General features: G+C 44.8%; 2 protein-coding genes across 3 annotated transcripts in view; one reads left to right on the forward strand and one right to left on the reverse strand.

Moving 5' to 3' along the window:
* Positions 1-7,307, forward strand: part of LOC115205278 (proto-oncogene DBL) — a 39,312-nt gene extending 32,005 nt beyond the window's left edge. Inside the window, exons 22-30 of one of the 2 annotated variants that reach the window (XM_029771073.1) lie at positions 146-367; positions 715-807; positions 1,154-1,232; positions 1,334-1,397; positions 2,622-2,722; positions 3,843-3,955; positions 4,191-4,303; positions 4,927-5,030; positions 5,159-7,307. In XM_029771073.1, the coding sequence (XP_029626933.1) occupies positions 146-367; positions 715-807; positions 1,154-1,232; positions 1,334-1,397; positions 2,622-2,722; positions 3,843-3,955; positions 4,191-4,303; positions 4,927-5,030; positions 5,159-5,199 (930 nt within the window). In that variant the 3' untranslated portion in view covers positions 5,200-7,307. Of the gene's footprint in view, positions 1-145; positions 368-714; positions 808-1,153; positions 1,233-1,333; positions 1,398-2,621; positions 2,723-3,842; positions 3,956-4,190; positions 4,304-4,926; positions 5,036-5,158 lie in introns of both variants that reach the window. The other variant, XM_029771074.1, reaches the window with a different exon arrangement.
* f9a (coagulation factor IXa) lies at positions 7,202-12,123 on the reverse strand. The gene is made up of 8 exons (XM_029771075.1): positions 12,001-12,123; positions 11,719-11,888; positions 11,570-11,594; positions 11,060-11,173; positions 10,629-10,763; positions 10,247-10,458; positions 8,410-8,536; positions 7,202-8,205 (listed from the first exon to the last, which is right to left on the reverse strand). The coding sequence occupies exons 1-8, from the start codon at positions 12,065-12,067 to the stop codon at positions 7,625-7,627; spliced, it is 1,431 nt and encodes a 476-aa protein (XP_029626935.1). The 5' UTR covers positions 12,068-12,123; the 3' UTR covers positions 7,202-7,624.
* Positions 12,124-23,291: the final 11,168 nt, after the last annotated feature.

Here is a 23,291-nt window from a genome sequence, read left to right on the forward strand (position 1 = left end):
AAATCTAATCATAGCATACAGTATATTGGCAATTTATACAATTCTGTCAGTATGTGTAGCATTAGATGAACTAACTAAACCAGTACCTATGTGTTGAACTGTGTAAGGGTCAGAGACGGGATCAGTCTGTGTATTGTTCACCCAGGGAGAGTTGTCTGACCTGGGCCGGGTGCTGATGCAGGGCTCCTTCAGTGTGTGGATCAGCCATAAGAAAGGCCCCACCCGTATGAAGGAGCTGGCCCGCTTCAAGCCCATGCAGAGACACCTGTTCCTGTACGAGAGAGCCCTGCTCTTCTGCAAGCGCAGGGAGGAGCATGGAGAGGGTGCAGACAAGACCCCCTCCTACAGCTTCAAGCACTGTCTCAAGGTGTGTGTGTGTGTGTGTGTGTGTGTGTGTGTGTGTGTGTGTGTGTGTGAAGGCGGTACTCTCTGACATGTGCTGCCTTTCGGAACGGTCTCCAGTGGGATGCTTGTTTTGGTTTGTGTGTCAAGGCGAGTGTGTGTGTGTTAATATGCACAGGGCATGGCGGATGGTGTCACACCACCAGATGTTCTCCTCTTGATTTATTACTGAGCCCCTGAGCTTCCTGCCGTCACACAGAGGTGTGTGGGCCAGCGGGCCAGACGTATAGCATGTAGCTGACGTGTGCTTGTAGGCCCCAGGTTCAATCAGTATGTGTATGTAACAGTCAGTGTGTGTGTGTGTCCTGACAGATGAGTGCGGTGGGGATTACAGAGAACGTCAAGGGAGATGTGAAAAAGTTTGAGATCTGGTACAGTGGCAGAGAGGAGGTGTACTTAGTTCAGGTAAGGACTACCTCTACTTTGTGGAATGACTGTTGAAATTATTCATGCCACCCAGAAGCGGCGTATGTTCACCACACAAGGACTCGAGACAACAACCACCACCCTCTGACTTGTTTGTCATCTGCGTGTTGTTCTGTTCTTTGTTGTGCCTTCTTTGTTGTCAACTTTATGCCATGTTATGATTTGTTATGCATTGTTACAGTGAAATATGTGTTTTGTTACTGTGGTGCCATTTTGAAATCATGCCTGTGAGATGCAAATATAATGTCTTCACAAAAAAAAAGTATTCTGTCTATCTTATTGCGTTTTGTTACCATACATTGACTGTTGTAATCTTATCTCCCAGGCCAACACAGTGGAGGTTAAGATGGCTTGGCTCAATGATCTGCGAAGGATCCTCACCAACCAGCAGAAACTCCTCAAAGGTTTTGGACGTCACTCACATCCCTCTCCAAAGCACACCCAACAAAGAGTTGGTTTAAATCATCTCAGACATCTCCTCTCTGGTTCTCTTTTTTTCTCTCAGATGAGCATTGTGTCAACAACCAGATGCCAGACCACATTCAACTGTCTCCGCCCTTGTCTGAGAGGTACGTTGGGTGTAGGACACAGCAGCTCCCCAGCTGATGGTGTGAGTGTGGCAGGCAGTTATGTGACCTGTTGAGACAGTTATGATATGTGGTGTTGGGGAGCATATCAACAAGCAGGTATAAAGCTGGGAAATAGAAAATGAGGGGAAGGAGGTTAAGGAGGTGGTGTGTGAAGAGAAGATGTGTGTGAATGCTCCACTCTCTCCTTTGCTGTCTGGTTGCTGTCCTCCCCCCTCCTCCCCTCCTTCCTCCCCTCCCCCTGCAGGGGTGTGCGGCCGTCCGGAGGGGCTCCTAAGGGCTGTCTGCCGGGGCTGGACTTTGTCTCGCTGTCCGCCAATGTCTTTCAGTGTCTGCGCTCCCGGAGTCCACACCCTCGAAGCCCCCGGCAACGCCCCCGGCCCCGCCCCCCCAACCGCCCCCGCCCCCAGCGCCACTGACCCGCCCTGACGCTCAGTGGTAAACTCAGCCCAGCTCTGCATGCCTCGGCCAGGCTCGGCATGGCCCAGCTTGGGGACCTAAACCACCCACAGGGCTGCTGTGTTTGCATACTGACCGTCATCTGCTACCCATTTAATAGCAGACTCCATTCGGCTCATAAATCGCCAGATGCACTTTTCATGTCTTGAGAGACCAATGTCCCAACAGGCCTTCCATCTCAGGCATCTTACCCCAAATGACTGCACCCATCTTTGCATGGGATTTTCAATTTAGCATGGAATGCAAAACAAATAAACACAAAACATGTTGATTTCCTCATGTTTCCAGCACTAGAACCGCTTCTAAGATGGGGCTCGCTTTTTGAGATCGAATATAACTGAAATGTCACTAAATATAGTAGTTATTTCAAACCCAAAATATAGACCACCTAATACACTGATGAACTCGGATCTTAAATCGAGACCAGATCTTTCCATGCGCCAACATCTGTCTCAGTGTGAACTTGGTTGCACTTGGTCGCTGTACTCTGTTTTGCTGCGCTATGGGCTGTTTGGCTGGCGTCTGAAAGGTCATCATGGTGGTGTGAGATGAGTTTGAGAAGTTGAAGAAGTTGCCCATAGCCACAGATCAAGGATCAGATGTTCCTCCGAAATGAGTAAAGGTTAGATCTGTGGCTAAGGGCAGCTTCTACCTGGAGCATGATTTCGTTAATTGATTAAGTCTAGATAAATAAAGGTTAAATTAAAATGTATACAAATGGTTTGTGTCGTGTTGTCTCTCCCACAGCAAACAGCAGAGGGCGTCGATCAGCTCAGAGGACACTGAGTCAGGGAGGAGCAGTCCAGACCCCCAGTCCCACTCCCCTCAACACCGGCGCAACCGACGCAGTGAGTACACCACCACCCCATACATGTACAGTAGACCGGTTGCCAGACAACTTCACCAAAATGATGCACTCGCATCAATGGGGCAGAAGGCCTCGTGGTGTTATGATTTTGAACGGTCAGATAGCTAGCAACAAGAGGCTGCCATGTGGGGAATAGTAGGTCTCTTGTTTCAGATAGTTGTATCTTGTTATTGATACCATGTCTTGTTTTGAGGTGTTTTGACTTATGTCACCTGTATGCTAATATGGCGAAAATTCGCTAGCTAGCTAACCAACAACTGTAACGATGTATTTGAGAGACAACTAGTGGTTATTGTGGAAATGTATGTTTTCAATAAACATTTGGAGATGAAATACAGTTCATATGTGGTCAATAATCCTTTTGAGTTGACAGTTGTTTTGCCCCTAAATTGCGCACGCATCGGTTTTGTTTCTAAGCAACTCGCCTGTCTATAGCCATAACATAATAAAGTAAATACTTGGTAACTATTTGTAGTTATGGTTATTGGGTCATGAGAGATGGTACATGAAACTCCTCTGAATTCACATTGGATTTATGTGGGTATTAATACAATTGCAATCCCGGTTCCCCTAAAGATGCAGGTATTTCACATGGAGGAACTCTGGGAGGGAAAAGTAGGGCTGGGATTTGTCAGCGATCTCAAGATACAATATTATAATAATACTTAGGTGCCGATACCATATGTATTGCAATTCTATATGTATAAAGATTATATCTTTTTTTGCGATTCGATGTTCCAAGAGAAAGCCATGCGAAAATTTGTTTTGAAGGTAAAAGTTCTCAAAACCATTTAAACATTTTAGAAAGAAGATGGAGAACAAACTTTAGGATGATACATCCTGCAGTGTTATCGCTGGTACAGTGCACTAGCGATAGCTAACATTACAAATCGATACTTGGGAGTCACAGTATTGATATAAAATCTGGAATAATAACGCAATACTCTACAGTTTAGAAAAAATATATAATTTGATTGTCAATCACTCCGTTTTTAATTGTAATTTATCGCTATAGTTACCACGTATTTACTTTGGGTATTTCTGGTACATCATTAAGGCACTATATAAGGAGAGACGAGCAAAATGTGTGTAATTTCCAGGCTGGCCCGGGGCGCCTCACTCAGTAGACATCTGTGAGGGTCTGGAGGAGTGGGGTGGAGGTGAGGACCCCTCTCAGCCGTCAGACACCGAGGAGGAGGACGCTGCTCAGCTGGTGAGATGGGTTCTCTACAACATCAATACAACCACTCATTCGTATTTAAACACTAACACACTGTGTGGTCTCCTTCCTTACCCAGGACCTTAAATATGCTTATCAGAAAGGTTAAAGGAACCTCTTCAAGCTCCCTACGTTTAAAGTGTACACTACACGTTTAAAAGGCATACTCTATTAGGCTACAGTTGCACATATCCTTCTCCTAGTCTAACAGAATTGTCTGTCCTCCCAGGCTCCAGGCAGATATAAGGCCTTGGCTGAATGTTCACGATACGGCCCAGATGACCTCACCATCAAGAGCGGTGATGTCATCCAGCTGCAGCACGAGGACAGCGAAGGCCACTGGTGAGTGTCGACAGTGTCATTTGTCTGGTGGTAAAGTTGGTTGCAAATGGCAGTCCTATGGCAGTCCTAAAAGCAGCGTGTGGCAGTCCTATCGGCTACCATTTTATTTTCATTTCTCAACAATTCTACATGTTGAATGGCCACCATTCGTCAACACCCAGCGGGTTATCTTCTGCGCTCCGCCAATTTCATTATCGTGTGTCCTGCCCTTCACCTTAAAGGTCCAATGCAGCTGTTTGTATCTCAATATTAATTGTTTTCAATTAAAATGGTCAAAGAAATACATTTGCTTCTTAGCAATGAGCAATTTCTCAAGCAAGAATGTTGCTAGGACTGTCTGAGATTGGTCTGAGTGGGGAGGGGTAACAAAACTATCTGTTATTGGCAGAGGGGCTTGGAACTCTATTTCTTAATGACCTATTAACTAATTGACCCCCTGGTGTTGTCACCAGGCAGGCCAAAACTTTTTTTCAAACAGCTCTAACACTAAAATGGCCTTATTACAATTTCTCAGTAATATTCGAACCTCTTGTCTTTGTTTAATGAGAAACAGCAATATCACGTTTTTGACTGCACTGGGCCTTTAACTCCTCTAAAGCCTCCCTCCCTCACTCCATCTCCAGGCTGGTGAAGAACCTGAGTCGCAGACAGGAGGGGATCATCCCAGTCCCCAACCTGCACATGATTCTGGGAAACAGCAGTAGAGGACAGTCCACTAGACTAGGAGGTAAGGTTAGTGTTACAGTACAGAGGAAGAGGTTTCTAAAGCCATTTGTACTCTCAATCCTCCTCTCTGACATGTAGCTCATTAGATGGGTTTGTTTGAATCATTTGTGTCTCCTATCGTTTATGCAGATCCAGGGAATCTGAAGGCCAGAAAGCTCAGCTCCCCTTAGAGGAAAAATGCTGTCTTCAAGTGCTCGCGGGAACTGGGAAAGTGGTTAGTCGGAACCTCCTATTTCCCACTTTGGAGGAGCATTGGAAGGCAGCAATAGCACACCTTTTTGTTGGACCTCTACAAAGATTGACAGACTGAAAAGACAGACTGTTTTCCATTAGACATTGTGAGGTCATGACTGATGGAATATCTTAAACTCTGCTTCCTCAAAGTGCTCTGATTGGCCACGATTAGAGACAACTAGCCAATTGAAGAAGGACACGAGTTTTAGATCTGGATTTTTGATTGACATTTTTCTGGGCAAGTAACATGAGGACCTGGTTTTTTTTGCTCTCCATGATGGACAGTGGACACACTTTATGAATGTTACCCTCCAAACACTTTAGACAGCACAGGGTTCTACCAGCACAAAGGCACACAGTTTGGTGAAGGACAAGGGACATGTGAAAAGGTTTGGGACTTAAAATTCAATCCCCCACTTCCTCTTAGACCCAGCCAATGGGCTTTTCTGTTGGGCTGCTGTAGCTGGATTACATCCATGGACTCCAGCTCTGAGGGATTCTTGACCGTCATGGCTAATCAGTGAGAATGCAGTTGGTGTTTCTATGTTTATGTGTGTTCTTATGCGTCATAATAATCCGGGTTTTCGCCTGAAACATTTCTTAAAAAGAGACTTTTGTACATAGCTATGTAATTCATTTTTGATGTGTATACTTGAATGTTGGTCTATTGTTTGTTGACGTTCATTTATTCTACATGCTCGTGTTGTTTAGGTATCCGTCCTGTCTTGTTCCTTAAGGCACCCTTAGCTCTCCAAGAGTTGAAATGCCAAAACGTGCCGTGCCATAATGCCTTTTTATTCCTGCAATGTTGGAATCGAGCTCCTCTTTGATAAATGTACTGTTTGCTCCGCAATATCAAACGCAGTCTTGCTTCTACCTCACATCAGACCTCTACTCAACTGGCACTTTATCAATGCTTATAAGAGAAAACAAGCTGAAAGCTTTACTACATTTTCAAAGGCTCTAGAGAAATTGAGCTCTCCATGAACGCAATACCTCCTTCATATTTTCCTGATTCCTACCTATTATTTTTCAATTTTATTTCCGAGGCTCAGTGTGTGTCAATGGAGAGGAGACACACCGCCCCAATAAAAATTAAGATGTCACGGATGGTAAATTCCGACATCTTGTGAGGTGACGGTGGTTGATAGAAGAATACTTCCTCAGGTCTATAGTGATATGGGGAAGAGCGACTACCAGCGTGGCGCCAGCAAAGACTGATGTCATTCTCCCCAGGATTTCACTCTGTCTCCCCGGTGTGAGCAGCCCTCTGCCCGTGACAGCACAAAATGGAGCGAGAGAGAGCTGGATCAAGAGAAAGGGAGAAATATGGCACTCTCTCTCTTCCTCTACTCGTCTCCTCCACGGCCTTGCAATTAATCTTAGGCTTCCCATTAAACAGGATCATACAGCAAACATGAAATATACCCGCTATGTCGAACGCTTAATTAAATATTGATTGCGGACTTATATGAATTTACTACATCAAATCAAGGCCCCAGTCGGAGGCCTGCCTTTGATATGCTGCGTTTGATGTGGAAATGAGCCAGGAAAACAGCGGGAGCACAGCTCCACACTACTAATGTCTTCTTATTAATTAATTAATTAATTAATTAATTTTGCTATCAAGTTGTTCCTTCGCGGCAGTAAGCAACAGTGCAGCCCAGTAAAATGATGTCTATGTGCCCTTAACGGAGACCTGTTTGACTGCTGCGCATCGCATCAATGGGTTTCTCTCCTCATATGGCAGAATTAGCTGGGTTTTCTTTTTTTGGGCTCCAACATTCTGCACATTTTGCACTGAACTGTGATGTTCAAAAGTAGAGACAGAAATATGCTTGAAAATGCTGTGCGTCTTTGACAAGCGCTGTAAGCTTGTTGCTAAGTGTTTCTCATAAGAGAACATAGCATGGCTAACTGAATATTGACTGAACATGGCAGGTTTCAGGTTTTTATTATTGTTCTACAGTCATCGTTGTTGATTGGCTGCTTTTTTTATACAGCTTCAGTATTGTATATAGACCAAATAAAGTATTTATTGAAATAATACAGGTTTGTTCTGCGCCTTAGAGTTTTTTTTTTTTCTATAGTAGAATACCATAAAGCAGTGTTAGTTGCTTGCATACACCCATTTGCCAGTAAATTATCGTTTTTGTTTTCTGAATAAGCATAATAAATGTTCAGTAGGCATAAGCATCTGTTCGCCATACAGGTCTATATCCTCTAAAGCTTTTCTTCACCAGCAGATGGAGGTAAGACGATGCTCTCTCTTTGAATACAAAACGGACACATCTCCTGAACCCCCATAAAAACCTTGAACAAAAAAAGCCAGCGTGGGCCCTGAGGGTCAAAGGTCAGGGGTTAGTCATCCAGGATGTCATGCAGCACGCGCTTGGTCACTGACATAACGTGACGTATCCATCTATAGTAATGTGACACTCTGGTGTATACCCCATACTTCCCATCCTTGGCACACTCCTCCCCCCAGCTCACTATCCCTGTAAGGAACCAGGTGTCATGGTAACGGTTGGTATGGGGACCCCCGCTGTCCCCCTGGCACGAGTCTTTGGCCACGTGAGCATAGCCGGCACAGAACATATACTTGGTGATACGGGCACTACTGCTATCCTTACACGACGTCCTCTCTGTAAATGGCACCTCTACCTTCTGTAGTAAGTGAGACGTGGCCCCCTGGAAGCGTGTGCGACCCCAGCCGCTGACCGTAGCCGGGGACTGATCCTTCACCAGGTCCTCGGCGAAGACCTTGGGCCCCAGGCAAATGGGTCTGGCATGGGAGGAGAATGTGATGGGGTTGTGCAGGCGCAGCAGGGCGATATCATGGTTGTACAGACTCTGCTGGGAGTCGTAGAGTGGATGTTTGTACTGCTTCGACACCTCGTGGTCCTGTTCCGTGCCCTCATTGTCATTGATGTTATGCTCCCCTGGAGAGGTACAATAACTAAATTAAGCAATCAAGTAATCCATCTGTAATCAATCAATATGAATCATCCTAGTAGAGAATTTAGTTTTAGTCATAGACACAATGAAATAGATACAAATCATACACCTATGAACACGCTCCTGTGTAAAGTAGTGAGAACGCACGGTAGCTGAGCTTAAAAAAACAAACCGGAATTGTGCCTTACCCACTCTGACGAAGAAAGATCCCTGCTGTCCCTCCACCAGACAGTGGGCAGCAGTGATGACCCACAACTGACTGAGGATAGAGCCCCCACAGAACACCTGACCACTGGGCCTCTGCACCAGAGCTGCCTGGGGGAGTAGAGAGCAGGGAGAGCCCGTTACATACAGCACCAGTCAAAAGTTTGGACACACCGACTCGCTCAAGAGTTTCTTAATTTTTACTATTTTCTACATTGTAGAACAATAGGGAATACATCACAACTATTAAATAACACCCATGGAATCATGTAGTAACCAAAAAAGTGTTAAACAAATCAAAATATATTTTAGATTCTTCAAAGTAGCCACCCTTTGCCTTGATGACAGCTTTGCACAATCTTGGCATTCTCTCAACCAGCTTTACCTTGAATGTTTTTCCTACAGTCTTGAAGGAGTTCCCACATATGCTGAGCACTTGTTGGCTGCTTTTCCTTCACTCTGTGGTCTAACTCATCTCAAACCATCTCAATTGGGTTGAGGTTGGGTGATTTTGGAGGCCAGGTCATCTGATACAGCACTCCACCACTCTCCTTCTTGGTCAAATAGCTAGGAGGTGTGTTTTGGGTCATTGTCCTGTTAAAAAACAATTGATAGTCCCACTAAGCTTAAACCAGATGGGATGGTGTATCGCTGCAGAATGCTGTGGTAGCCATGCTGGTTTAGTGTGCCTTGAATTCTAAATAAATCAGACAGTGTCACCAGCAAAGCACCATCACACCACCACCTCCATGCTTCACGGTGGGAACCACACATGCGGATATCATCCGTTCACCTATTCTGAGTCTCACAAAGACATAGCGGTTGGAACCAAAAATCTCAAATTTGGACTCATCAGACCAAAGGACAGATTTCCACTGGTCTAATGTCCATTGCTCATGTTTCTTGGCCCAAGCAAGTCTCTTCTTCTTATTGGTGTCCTTTAGTAATAGTTTCTTTGCAGCAATTTGACCATGAAGGCCTGATTCAAGCAGTCTCCTCTGAACAGTTGATGTTGAGATGTATCTGTTACTTGAACTCTGAAGAATTTATTTGGGATGTAATTTCTGAGGCTTGTAACTCTAATGAACCTCTGCAGCAGAGGTAACTGGGTTTTCCTTTCCTGTGGCGGTCCTCATGAGAGACAGTTTCATCATAGCTCTTGATGGCTTTTGCATCTGCACTTGAAGAAACTTTCAAAGTTCTTGAAATGTTCTGAATTGACTGACCTTCATGTCTTAAAGTAATGATGGACTGTTGTTTCTCTTTGCTTATTTGAGCTGTTCTTGCCATAATATGGACTTGGTCTTTTACCAAATAAGGCTATATTCTGTATACCACCCTACCTTGTCACAACACCACAGTCTCAAGCGCATTAAGAAGGAAAGAAATTCCACAAATTCACTTTTAACAAGGCACACCTGTTAATTGAAATGCATTCCAGGTGACTACCTCATGAAGCTGGTTGAGAGAATGCCAAGAGTGTGCAAAGCTGTCATCAAGGCAATGGGTGGCTACTTTGAAGAATCTCAAATTGCAAATATATTTTGATTTGTTTATCACTTTTTTTGGTTACCACAGGATTCCATATGTTTTATTTTATTGTTTTGATGTCTTCACTATTATTCTACAATGTAGAAAATAATACAAATAAAGAAAAACCTTTGAATGTGTAGGTGTCCAAACTTTTGACTGGTACTGTATATCAGCCCTTACATGGTAATAATAATATATGGATTGTATGAAGCTCTTTTCAAGGACCCAGAGATGCTTAAACATGCATTCACCCGTGCATAGTGCATCTAGGTATTTCCCCTGTCTTACCTGCCATGGGATATCTCCAGGGGTGACCGTGTCACCACCTACAATACGTATTCTGGTGTTGAGTTCTCCGAAGGGGGGCCTGGTGGTATTGGCTGGGGCGAGGGAGAGGGTTGTGGTAACGTTGGCATCTGATCTTGTGTTCTTAAGGGTGAGTAATGATCTAGACATTTCCGTGATCACAGTCCGCCTGTCTCTGCCACAAGGGAACTCCACTGGTGGCATACAAATCCAAAATAAGGATGGCTGGTTGGTAACACTACGCCAAGTTACTCTACACCAATGTCGTAACGTCGTAACCACACTACTGTATGACATGTTGCTACACAGTACTTTAGCAAGATTATGGTAAAGGTATAGCAAGACGTGTGAATGTTGTGGCTACCTTCAGGATTGCAGTTGACTCGATCCTGCGCCAGCTTGTAGCCCTCTGCACAGCTACACTCTGCCCCATAGGTGCCCAGGCTCTCGCAGAAGTGCATACATTCTCCATTATTCACCACGCACTGTCTAGCCGTTACTGTGGGGAGAAACCCACATCATCAACCCACATCTAAAGAGATGAGGCATGTTAAATAATATAACAAATAGAATAAGTAAGTATGGTTGCGATTGTTATGGCCAACATGTTGTTTTACAACCGTGTTATGGCAATGTTATAGGAGTGACGTCCAGGCGGAGTTTACATAGAGCTTCCTCAACTGGTTTGAGCTGGACAAACCTGCCCCGAACTGAGGGAAATGGAGGACATTTGTCAAGGCCTATGCTCCTTATAGGAGCCAATGGCATAAGTCAAGTAAGTCATTATTACTGTACCTATCTCACAGTTGGTCCCAGTGAAGCCTCGTAGACAGCTGCAGGTGTAGGATGCTTTCTGGTCTTTACAGGAGCCCTGGTTAAGACAGGGGGACGACTTACACTGGTCCCCATCTGAGACATAACAGAGCATTATTGACGCAATTTACATTACACCAAGTTTCATATATATACACACACACACACACGATAACATACACACTATACATACACATGGATTTAGTACTGTAGATATGTGGTAGTGGTGGAGTAAGGGCCTGAGGGCACACAGTGTGTTGTGAAATCTGTGAATGTATTGTAATGTTTTAAAATTGTATAAACTACCTTTATTTTGCTGGACCCCAGGAAGAGTAGCTGCTGCCTTGGCAGCAGCTAATGGGGATCCATAATAAATACAAACACAAATACTGCTAAACGCTACAGTTTGAAACCCACACAGTACACACAGCTCTGAGTCACAGCTTAATCCTCTCTGTGCCAACCCGACAGTTAATCATTAAGCAAAGTCACCTTCATAACTGAACCAAAACTCCATCTGAAAAATAAACACAGAATCTTCAGAATATCACAAGTTAACCCATTCATTACACAGTACCGTATTCATGGTGGAGTCTAACCCCACCACACACACACACACACACACACACACACACACTCACCGTCTTCTCTTCATTCTCAAATGCTTCCCTGGCCTCCTCCAGGTCACACCTCTCCTCCAGACATTCTCTCTCCAGGTTCCCCCATAACATCTCCTCGAACACCCCTGTGTTGTGACGCCGCTGTCTCCTCAGCACACTGTCTGCTGCCTGGCCTGACAGGAACACTGGAGCTGGAGAGCCAGAGGGAGATGGCTGTTAGTTACGGCTGGTGTAGAACTGAGAGAGTAATATGTTACTAGTGAGAAACCTACTGAAACCATCAGCAGTCAGAGCAGGACTTACCTCCCCAGCCCAGCCGGCAGTCTAGCAGCATCACACACAGGAGGAGGAATAGGTAAACTGTTGCCATCCCTGTCTGATCTGATACTCTGGTAACACAATGCCCAATGCAGAGAAACACACACACCATGGACACACTCTCACCCACTCCAAAGTACAGCTGTCTGTTTACTCTTGAGCCACAGTGACACGGTATGTTTGCTGTTAGTTTGTTTAGAGGCAAAACATTGACATACTGTGGTGTATTTATAATTTTCTATTTGTACTTTTTGACCAGGCAGGTGAATTAAGAACAGCGTCTCATTTCCAATGATGGCCTGGATGGCTGGTGGAAGTATCTGTACATCCTTTTGTGAACGGATTGTTTTTACATGTTTTTGTTTTTCTCTGTGATGACTGATTTTTTTTCTAATCGTTCTCTGATGTGTTCCTCTAGGTTTGGACTGTAATCAGAAACGGAGAGAACCTCCGTATACAAAAAAACATGCATTTCAGGTAATATACCACTAGATGGCGCACATGTCTATAAAACAATGTCTACCAATGTTTTGATTGAACATTACGTCATACTGTACGCACACACCCACTGAGATGAAAGGTCTAGGGGTTAGCGTTTCCCTGACCAGCTCACATTACCGGTACAAACCCCCAGGGACCTAATTTATCAACCGTGCGTAAATGTCTCACTAAATTCTGGCGTACGTGGAAATTCTAGGATATGTGTGCGCCACAAATGATTGGGATTTATCAAACTGTCGCACGCAACATACGCATGTTTTCATTGATAAATCAGATACATAATCTATTATATGTGTGTGCTGGTGAAAGAGAGCGCTACAAACCCGCCTGAAAACGTCCTCCATTAATTCACATTTTATGGAAACAAAAACACCCTCACTTGCTGTATGATTTGGAAATGTTGGAAAGTGCAGTAGCACATTTTATCACATTTCTGTAGAGGTGTGGGCAGAATGTTTCGATCTTTTGCAGGGACTTTTTCAAACTAAAATGCAAACTAATCGCCTATAGCGAGTGCCAAACACTGGCAGTGCATTCTGCATAATTGATTGCCTTTTCAAACTATTTAAAAGTAAATGCTACAGCTGACGCTATGCAAAATAATAATGGTTGTTCAATATTTAGTTTGTCAATAGATGATTGTGTTTCTATCTCCTGTCTTGGTATAGGTTCTGAGATTAAAGAGGCTATAATGTCGCGCTCCTATCTCAGTCACAGCAATATTGCAGCTTCTATACTGTAGGCTACCGGTCTATTTACTTTCGAGCATGCTTAGCTATCGAATGAGTGGTGGGTAAATGGTAGCCTAATATTTGTTGTGTAACGGGAGTAAAAATGTTGTCAGAAAATATTATTATGGTTTGGGCCCATATAATAAAAGTCAAAGAAACACGTTACTCTACATGCTGTTATGAGATCACCTTACCAACGGCAAAAGCATTTGTTTTGTCATTGGCCTACGTTGTAATGCTTTTATTAGCCTACAATTATTATAATTCCTGTTCGTCAAACACTTCAATTTCCCTCAAAAGAACACCGTTTGCTTGTAATACAGTTCTTCAACCACTAGAAATGGTCTGAGATATTATCGGAGAAATGCACACTTTCCTGTCAAGTTCAAGATTTGATAAACGCCAACCTTTGCGGGAAAAGTCCCACATGCAAGGATAGTATTTTTTGTGCTTATGCACTGTTGATAAATGAGGCCCCTGGTCCTAAGGTTAACTAACCATACACCAGTGAATGGCTAGGCTAATGCAGCTCTCCTGGGTGCTGAGAGGACAGCACTGATGCAGCATACTGCTGAGGGTCAGTGTCTGTGGTCCAACCCCAGTGTCACTATGTGGTCTGGCCTGGAGAATAGGAGCCCTTCCCTGGTCATGTCACCCTCCCTGGGGGGAGTCCCCGGGGTGTTCTGATGGAGCACCCTATTGATCCAGACCATTTATATTTCATTGAGTCGTTAAAAGGCTAAATAATTCATACTTAAGTAATTAGCACTGGGTTTTATGAGCGAGAGGTTAGGGCGAGTTGTAGTTCAAACATGCTGACTTTGTTTTGACAGCCATCAGCAGCTACACCTTCTTCACCTTCTTTTCACAACCTTATTCATGCACTGTGGTTGCACTCCTGTATTTCTCCATGTGATCAACGCAGCCCTGAGAGAAAGCAGGCATTTCCTGCCAAAGACGGTGTCGACCCATTACTACGAAAACATGGAAACGCATACCGTACACAATGTCAATTCTCAACCTACTCCATCTGTCCTATAGCCCTCTGACTCCCAGCCCTGTTTTTCATGCTTAGTTGACATCTAAAAAAGGCTGTGTTAGATAGACCGCAGGGATCCAGGATGGGAGGAGACAAAAACAGTAGGATTTATAAAGCCAAAGGCCATTGAGTTCCTTGATGTGTGTCTCACTCCTGGCTGCCACACGTCCAGAGCACAGCAGGGAATTGGTTGCCGGCTTCAATTAGATGATCTGCTACAATGGTGGATCAGGGCCGGGCCGAGCATGTAATAAACACCCTGATGCCTGCTCAGTGTCATCGATTGTACAGTAGCTCTTGGGGAAGGCAATGCTGGCTTGGGAGGAGTGGTGTGGCACTCTGAGGTTATATCTTTATAGATTCCACACACAACCCACGCCCATGTTGTTGCCTTTTCATCGGCTGCAGGGAAGGATTCTAATTTGTAGAGGGGTTATTTTTGACGTGTTAAAACATCCCTCTGGCTGGCTGTGAATCGAAGTGCCTCCACAGACCAGACCAGCAGAGCCTGTTATATCTACACTAGGAGTAGTATGTCTCGATATACTCTGAATGGTTTCCAAGGAATTCAGTTGTATACAAACATAGGATATGCTAATGCTTTCAGAATGTTGACACACTCATCTAGCGCCATTACAACAGTCAACAGATCTGTAGGGTGCAATTCTATTACAACAGTCAACAGATCTGTAGGGTGCAGTTCTATTACAACAGTCAACAGCTCTGTAGGGTGCAGTTCTATTACAACAGTCAACAGATCTGTAGGGTGCAGTTCTATTACAACAGTCAACAGATCTGTAGGGTGCAGTTCTATTACAACAGTCAACAGCTCTGTAAGGTGCAGTTCTATTACAACAGTCAACAGATCTGTAGGGTGCAGTTCTATTACAACAGTCAACAGATCTGTAGGGTGCAGTTCTATTACAACAGTCAACAGATCTGTAGGGTGCAGTTCTATTACAACAGTCAACAGATCTGTTTGGCCCTGTCCGGGGGTATCGTCGGATGGGGCCACAGTGTCTCCTGACCCCTCCTGTCTCAGCCTTCAGTATTTATGCTGCAGTAGTTTGTGTGTCGGGGGGCTAGGGTCAGTCTGTTATATCTGGAGTATTTCTCCTGTCTCTGGTGTCCTGTGTGAATTTAAGTATTCTCTCTTTCTTTCTTTATTCTTTATCTCTCTCGGAGGACCTGAGCCCTAGGACTATGCCTCAGGACTACCTGACATGATGACTCCTTGCTGTCTCCAGTCCACCTGGCCGTGCTGCTGCTCCAGTTTCAACTGTTCTGCCTGCGGCTATGGAACACTGACCTGTTCACCGGACGTGCTACCTGTCCCAGACCTGCTGTTTTCAACTCTCTAGAGACAGCAGGAGCGGTAGAGATACTCTCAATGATCGGCTATGAAAAGCCAACTGACATTTACTCCTGAGGTGCTGACCTGTTGCACCCTCTACAACCACTGTGATTATTATTATTTGACCATGCTGGTCATTTATGAACGTTTGAACATCTTGGCCATGTTCTGTTATAATCTCCACCCGGCACAGCCAGAAGAGGTCTGGCCACTCCTCATAGCCTGGTTCCTCTCTAGGTTTCTTCCTAGGTTTTGGCCTTTCTAGGGAGTTTTTCCTAGCCACCGTGCTTCTACACCTGCATTGCTTGCTGTTTGGGGTTTTAGGCTGGGTTTCTGTACAGCACTTTGAGATATCAGCTGATGTAAAAAGGGCTATATAAATACATTTGATTTAGATTTTTTTGATCTGTAGGGTGCAGTTCTATTACAAGTTACAGAGAGACCAAGGCCAAGCGACTAAACTATAAGTAACACCATCAAAAAGTATGAATTGAGTTAAGTTGCATTTCCAAGATTGAAATCAAGACCCATGCTGTTCTGCTGATGTAGCGGGATCTGATCAGTGACTGAGAACCACCACCAGGAGGGAGTAGTAACTTCCTGTCGGAGGTAGGCAGTCTGTCTAGTGTGTCTACCTGCCTATTGAGCCATATCACCCTGGAGAGGGGCGCCAACTTGGGGAAGCCAGGATTCAGGGGTTGGAGCCTCACTAAAGTAACCCTAGAGCCCTGGCAGCCCTGTACAACCCAACATGGCTGCCCTGTTGGCTGTGTCGATTAGGACAGAGACTGCGGAAAGTGAATTGCTCTTCTCGAGGCTCCTCTACAGACTCTCCTTTCAGCAGAAAGGTCTTAGCAGCAAAGCTCTGCCTAATCTCTCACTTTGTCTGGCTTGGAGTATTAATTTGAGCGGGGATATGCATCTCTGAGGTACTGCCTCCATCTACAATCCCATTGATAGCATATCCTTATATATGATATCTACACATTACCTCTGTCCTCATCTGACTGGTGTAGAAGGAATCCGAGCTTTGCCTTGGTGCCAAAGTTATGGACTTAAGGGCAAGAGGACTGTATTGACATTGGACAAGGGTGGCATTGAATGACATTTAATGGGCTTCTGGTTGCCATTGGGAATTGCATAGGACCTAGATTCCCATGAGGGAAATAGCCAGGATGAACTTTAGGGACAACTCTGGATCATAATGCCTGACCCTAACATTACTCTGTTTGGGGTGCTTGAAATATAGTCAATCCCAAGGACACAGCCTTTTTAGGTTAGTTTCCACTGCTGATCACCATCCTCCCTCGTCAGCCAGGCAGACAGGCCTTACATAAGCAGCCCTGGAGGACAGTCGACATGATGAGGTAATGCCTGTCAGTGTGTATTAAGGCAGCTCTCTGAGTGGGGAGAGTAGGGATAGTACTCTGCTCTGCTGTACTGCTTGGTGGAGATAGCTACTGTAGTGTATTCATCACGGGAGCTGTGTTTGGGGGTTTGGAGTGAGACGACAGTACGACACACACTCACTCCTCAGGTAGAGGCAAAAGAATTGCTCCTCGAAAGATGAGGAAACCCACCGCAAGGTCAGTCAACGGAAGACTGCAGTCCTCACAGAGCTGGATGAAATGAAGATCAGAGCCGAGTGGGTGTGGAGGGAGAAGTCTACATCACTCAGCCTGAATAGCAAGTACTGTGAGAACAACCTTCATCTTGTTTCTCGGCTCTTAAGAGTGAAAAGTCCTCGATCTTCCACAAAGTCGTTTTTTTCCTCCCTTAAACGACAAGGGAAGTAACAGATGCCTTTCAGTGGAGCGATTTAGTGTTCTGTCACCCCAAAAGTATTGAAAACCATGCACGTGCACAATTTTAGAGTGCAACAGTTTTGTACTGCCCACTTTCTACCATACATGACTGATTCACCAGGGCTGTGGATGACTTGGGTTTGGAACGTACTGTTCAGCATAGGCCAGTAACTAACCATCTTTGCAAGGACACACTATATGCCTGTACAACCTTCAAATCTCAGTCCCCTCCCTCTACCCCACCTCCCCCCCGGATAAGGTCATTGACATTAATGTGATATTTGAGAAAGAATAGCTCTGTTAATTAGCCACAGTCATTCTTGAGACTGAAAGGGTAATGTTTCACACCCACGTGCCCTCTCTCCACCCCCTACCCCTGTCTCTGCCAAAGCCAACACTCTGACATTTAAACAAGCTGCTTGATATTTTGCCAAAGACAGGAAAAGGGAACACTCGCTTTAACTGGCTCACAACAGTGATCACAATCCATTTGACTTGAATAGGTCCCTGTTGAAATGTTTTCTGAGGGAAGTTCTGCCAGAACAGAGGCTCTCTGTATGTGGATAGGTTACAGTCTTCATTAATGCTGAGTTCCTCCATTAACAAAAAAAAAAACGCACTTGTCTTTTCCAACTAGCAGTGACTTTGCTGACAAGTACTTTGCCGAGAGAAAATGTATTCGCTACGATTGTGGTGTAGTCTCACCTCTCTATCTGAAGATGAATGTACCATTGGAAGTCGCTCTGGATAACAGCGTCTGCTAAATTACTAAAATGTGAAAATGTTTTCATTAATGCTGAGATCCTCCATTAAGAACTCTATTAGTATGGTAAGGAGGGGGTACAATGGAAAATAATACTACCTCTATTTCATAAGAGCTGAGTGGGAATTGTATGGTAAAGATCTCCTCAGTCCTATTTTAGGCCTACTGTTAAAACAGGAATTAAACTATTACAGCCTACAATTAAGTGCTCAAAACCCCATTCCTGTCCATACCCCCAAAATCTCAATCAATTCAAAGTTTATTTGCGTACACAGATTAGCAGATGTTAAAGCAGGTGCAGCGAAATGCTTGTTTCTAGCCCCAGCAGTGCAATAAGTGTCTAACAGTACACAACTAATATCTAATAATACTAATACACAAATAATCCCAAGAAAAATAGATAAGAAACAAGAGAGACAAAATATCAGAACTCTCCCCCCATGCGCTGACTCGTGATGTGGATGGACTGACAGGAGCTCTCGGGCAGGGATGTTCAGCCACCATTAACTAAAACTGGAGCTCGTATAGCTCCTGGACAGAACTAGCTGCAAAGCCCAATGTTTGCCCACTGAATGTCAAACATGAGTCGGCTAAAAGCTACAAGAGGCAGAGATGGAAGAGAGAGGGAGACAAGGGAAAAATAGAGTGGACCTGCGTAGAAAGAGGACATATAGGGTGAAAATGGTTGAGGAATGTATACAATGCATTCGGAAATTATTCAGACCCCTTCCCTTTCCCACATTTTGTTATGTTACCGCCTTATTCTAAAAATTATATCTGAAAAAAATATCAATATACACACAATACCCCATAATGACAAAGTAAATGTATTAGAAATAAGAAACAGAAATGCCTTATTTACATAAGTATTCAGACCCTTTGCTATGAGATGCGAAATTGAGCTCAGGTGCATCCTGTTTCCATTGATCATCCTTGATGTTTCTACAACTTGGTTGGAGTCCACCTGTGGTAAATTCAATTGATTGGACATGATTTGGAAAGGCACACACCTGTCTATATAAGGTCCCGCAGTTGACAGTGCATTGCAGAGCAAAAACCAAGCCATGAGGTTGAAGGAATTGTCCATAGAGCTCCGAGACAGGATTGTGTCGAGGCACAGATCTGGGGAAGGGTACCAAAACATTTCTGCAGCATTGAAGGTCCCCAAGAACACAGTGGCCTCCATCATTCTTAAATGGAAGATGTTTGGAACCACCAAGACTCTTCCTAGAGCTGGCCGAACTGAGCAATCGGAGGAGAAGGGCCTTGATCAGGAAGGTGACCAAGAACCCCATGGTCACTTTGACAGTGCTCCAGAGTTCCTCTGTGGAGATGGGAGAACATTCCAGAAGGACAACTTCTGCAGAACTCCACCAATCAGGCCTTTATGGTAGAGTGGCCAAACGGAAGCCACTCCTCAATAAAAGGCACATGACAGCCTGCTTGGAGTTTGCCAAAAGGAGCCTAAAGGACTCTGACCATGAGAAACAAGATTCTCTGGTCTGATGAAACCAAGATTGAACTCGTTGGCCTGAATGCCAAACGTCACGTCTGGAAGAAACCTGGCACCATCCCTACGGTGAAGCATGGTGGTGGACGCATCATGCTGTGGGGATGTTTTTCAGCAGGAGGGACTGGGAGACTAGTCAGGATTGAATGAAAGATGAACTGAGAAAAGTAAAGATCCTCAATGAAAACCTGCTCCAGTGCGCTCAGGACCTCAGACTGGGGCGAAGGTTCACCTTCTAACAGGCCCTAATCACACTTCGGGACAAGTCTCTGAATGTCTTTGAGTGGCTGAGCCAGAGCCTGAACTTGAATCGATCAAACATCTGTGGAGAGACCTGAAAATAGCTGTGCAGCGATACTCCCGATCCAACCTGACAGAACTTGAGAGAATGGGAGAAACTCCCCAAATACAGGTGTGCCAAGCTTGTAGCGTCATACCCAAGAAGACTCAAGGCTGTAATCGCTGCCAAAGGTGCTTCAACAAAGGACTGAGTAAAGGGTCTGAATACTTATGTAAATGTGATATTACATTTTTTTTATACATTTGCAACAATTTCTAAAAACCTGTTTTTGCTTTTGTCATTATGGGGTACTGTGTTTAGGTTGAGGGGGGAAAAAGCGATTTAATCAATTTTAGAATAAGGCTGTAACAATGTGAAAAGTCAAGGGGACTGAATACTTTCCGAATGCATTGTACTTAGGTAACTCTGTGTAGGTGAGGTAGTGAAAGGGCCCTTTGGGTGAGGTAATAAAACAGCTATTAGGAGCTCGAAGACAGAGTGTTTGAGAGATGGAGGGAGAGAGGTAAAGCGAGAGAGATGGAGGGAGAGAGGTAAAGCGAGAGAGATGGAGGGAGAGAGGTAAAGCGAGAGAGATGGAGGGAGAGAGGTAAAGCGAGAGAGACGAGAGAAAATAGGTAGAGTGGATCTGAGTCACTGAGTGCCTTCTTTCCCTGGAGTCTAAATTCTAGGTTCCCAAATTTGGGTTCAAGACAATTTCATCTTAAAACAATTTGATGTTTGAATCAGACGTAAAAAATGGCCATGTTTGTATAATTTTAAACCGTACTATTAGTCGATCTATTGGGCTAGTACACAGCATCATCAACAAAACACAAAACCAATCAAATGGATTGATAACAATCGGGTATCGTTAAAATGTTTACTTATGTGTAACATTTTGGCTTGTTAGATTCAGTATAAAAGGTCACATTGAGAGGTAGCGATGCTCTAAGGATAGTCCTCCACAAGACAGGCCCAAATCCTCTAGTAAACCAGTTAAAGCAGGTCTGAAAGGGTCATAACTCACCTCAGTGTGGACAGCCAGGCCTGACGAAGACTTCATCACCAGAGGTAAATGGGAGACTGTCGTCCTCTGTGATTTCTGTACACCAAATGCCTATAGATCACATTCCCTGGGGCCAGAATATCTAGTTCCCTGACACAGGAGGTTTGAACATTTAATCCGGAGCGGCTGTGGAGTCATTTGATGTGATGGTGGTGATGTGACAGAAATGCAGTGTCATTTCACGCACTTTGACCCCAACCTCTAGTGGCAGAAACAACTGGTGACCTATAGGAGGGGGTCAGTTGCCCTGCTCATGCGATGCGCTGCATGGGGTCAGATATATACTAACAGGTGGAATAACGTTACATGTATGGGGTGTTCTGAAAGTACAGCGGTACTTTCCAGAAGATTATCTCAGCTCCATTTCTAGAGCACAGTAAACTGATAGAGCCTATGTTTTCTGGCCACAAGGAAATAGTCCATGAACTTTATTGCAACGGCTGCAAAAAAAGTATTTTGCTTGTGCCGTAGCCTAGCTCTAGCCTACCGTACAGTACAACATAACACAGTATACTGTAGTATACAGTTTGCTCTGGAACAAAAGCCCACCCAAAGTATATGCACAGATTAAACACAGTCCTAGACATGTTGACATCATCAGTATCAGCGTAATGGAAGCGCTGTTGTAATTCTCTTATCAGCCTTCCCCAGAGCACGGCTCAAGTCAACAGTGGCAAACAAAGGCATCTGACGAAAAACCCCAATGCAGTGCAACGCCGGGGCATAAATCTCCCTCCATTGCCTATCCTCTCTCTCCCTCCTCGCTCTCCTCTCCCTGACTGTTCCAGAAATATATTTTAAGACGGATCCCTCACAGCTCTAATATTGTCTCCCCCAACATCACCACGGGTGATTTTCAGTGCGTTGGAGTATCAAATCAACCCACTCCCTCTCCTCTGCCCTCCTCAGCCCCTTCTCTCCCTCTCCTCAGCCCTCTCCTCATCCTTCTTCTCAGCCTGCTTCTCTCTCTCAGCTCTAGTTCTCCTCTCCCTCCCCTCAGCTGTATTCTCTCCCTCTCCTCAGCCCCTCTCCCTGGCCCTCCTCAGCTTTCTTCTCTCCCTCTCCTCAGCCCCTCTCCCTGGCCCTCCTCAGCTCTCTTTTCTCCCTCTCCTCAGCTCTCTTCTCTCCCCAGCTCTCTTCTCTCCCTCTCCTCAGCTGTCTTCTCTCCCTCTCCTCAGCTGTATTCTCTCCCTCTCCTCAGCCCCTCTCCCTGGCCCTCCTCAGCTGTATTCTCTCCCTCTCCTCAGCCCCTCTCCCTGGCCCTCCTCAGCTCTCTTCTCTCCCTCTCCTCAGCTCTCTTCTCTCCCTCTCCTCAGCTCTCTTCTCTCCTCAGCTCTCTTCTCTCCTCAGCTCTCTTCTCTCCCTCTCCTCAGCTGTCTTCTCTCCCTCTCCTCAGCTGTCTTCTCTCCCTCTCCTCAGCTGTCTTCTCTCCCTCTCCGCAGCCCTCTTCTTCCCCTTCTCTCCCACTCCTCAGACTCTCCCTGGCCCTCCTCAGCCAATCCTTTCTCCATGTTATTCTGTCCATCAGATGTACTGTATATCTGTGCTCTGTGTGCAGATGAGCTGTTGTCCTGGGGATGGGAAATAGATTTTGAATTGACTGCTATGGTGAATAAGCACTGTGGGGTGGAGGGGGTTAACACTGACCGCTCCAAAGGCAATAGGAACACACACACGTATGCATGTAAGCACGCACACACACACTAGGAATTGGAATGCTTTTTATTTCTTCATGGAAACCAGATAAGACCATGACACTAAGATGTTAACAGCGGTGACACTTTCATTTTAAAACCTCTCTGGGGTATGTGGGATGGTAGCGTCCCACCTGGCCAACAACCAGTGAAATTGCAGAGCGCGAAATTCAAAAATACTCAATTCAAATATTTAACATTCTTGAAAATACATGTGTTATACATCAAAATAAAGCTTAACTTCTTGTTAATCTAGCCGCTGTGTCAGATTTCAAAAAGGCTTTACGGCGAAAGCAAACCATGCGATTATCTGAGGACAGCGCCCAGCACACAAAACCATACAAACATTTTCCAGCCAAGTAGAGGAGTAACAAAAGTCAGAAATAGCGATAAAATGAATCACTTACCTTTAATGAGCTTCGTATGGTTGCACTCACAAGACTCCATGTTACGCAATAAATGTTTGTTTTGTTCAATAAAGTCCCTCTTCATGTCCAAAAACCGTTTTGTTGGCACATTTTGTTCAGTAATCC

This window comes from Salmo trutta, chromosome 13 (genome assembly GCF_901001165.1).
Source record: "Salmo trutta chromosome 13, fSalTru1.1, whole genome shotgun sequence".
In the NCBI taxonomy this organism is placed as follows: Eukaryota; Metazoa; Chordata; class Actinopteri; order Salmoniformes; family Salmonidae; genus Salmo; species Salmo trutta.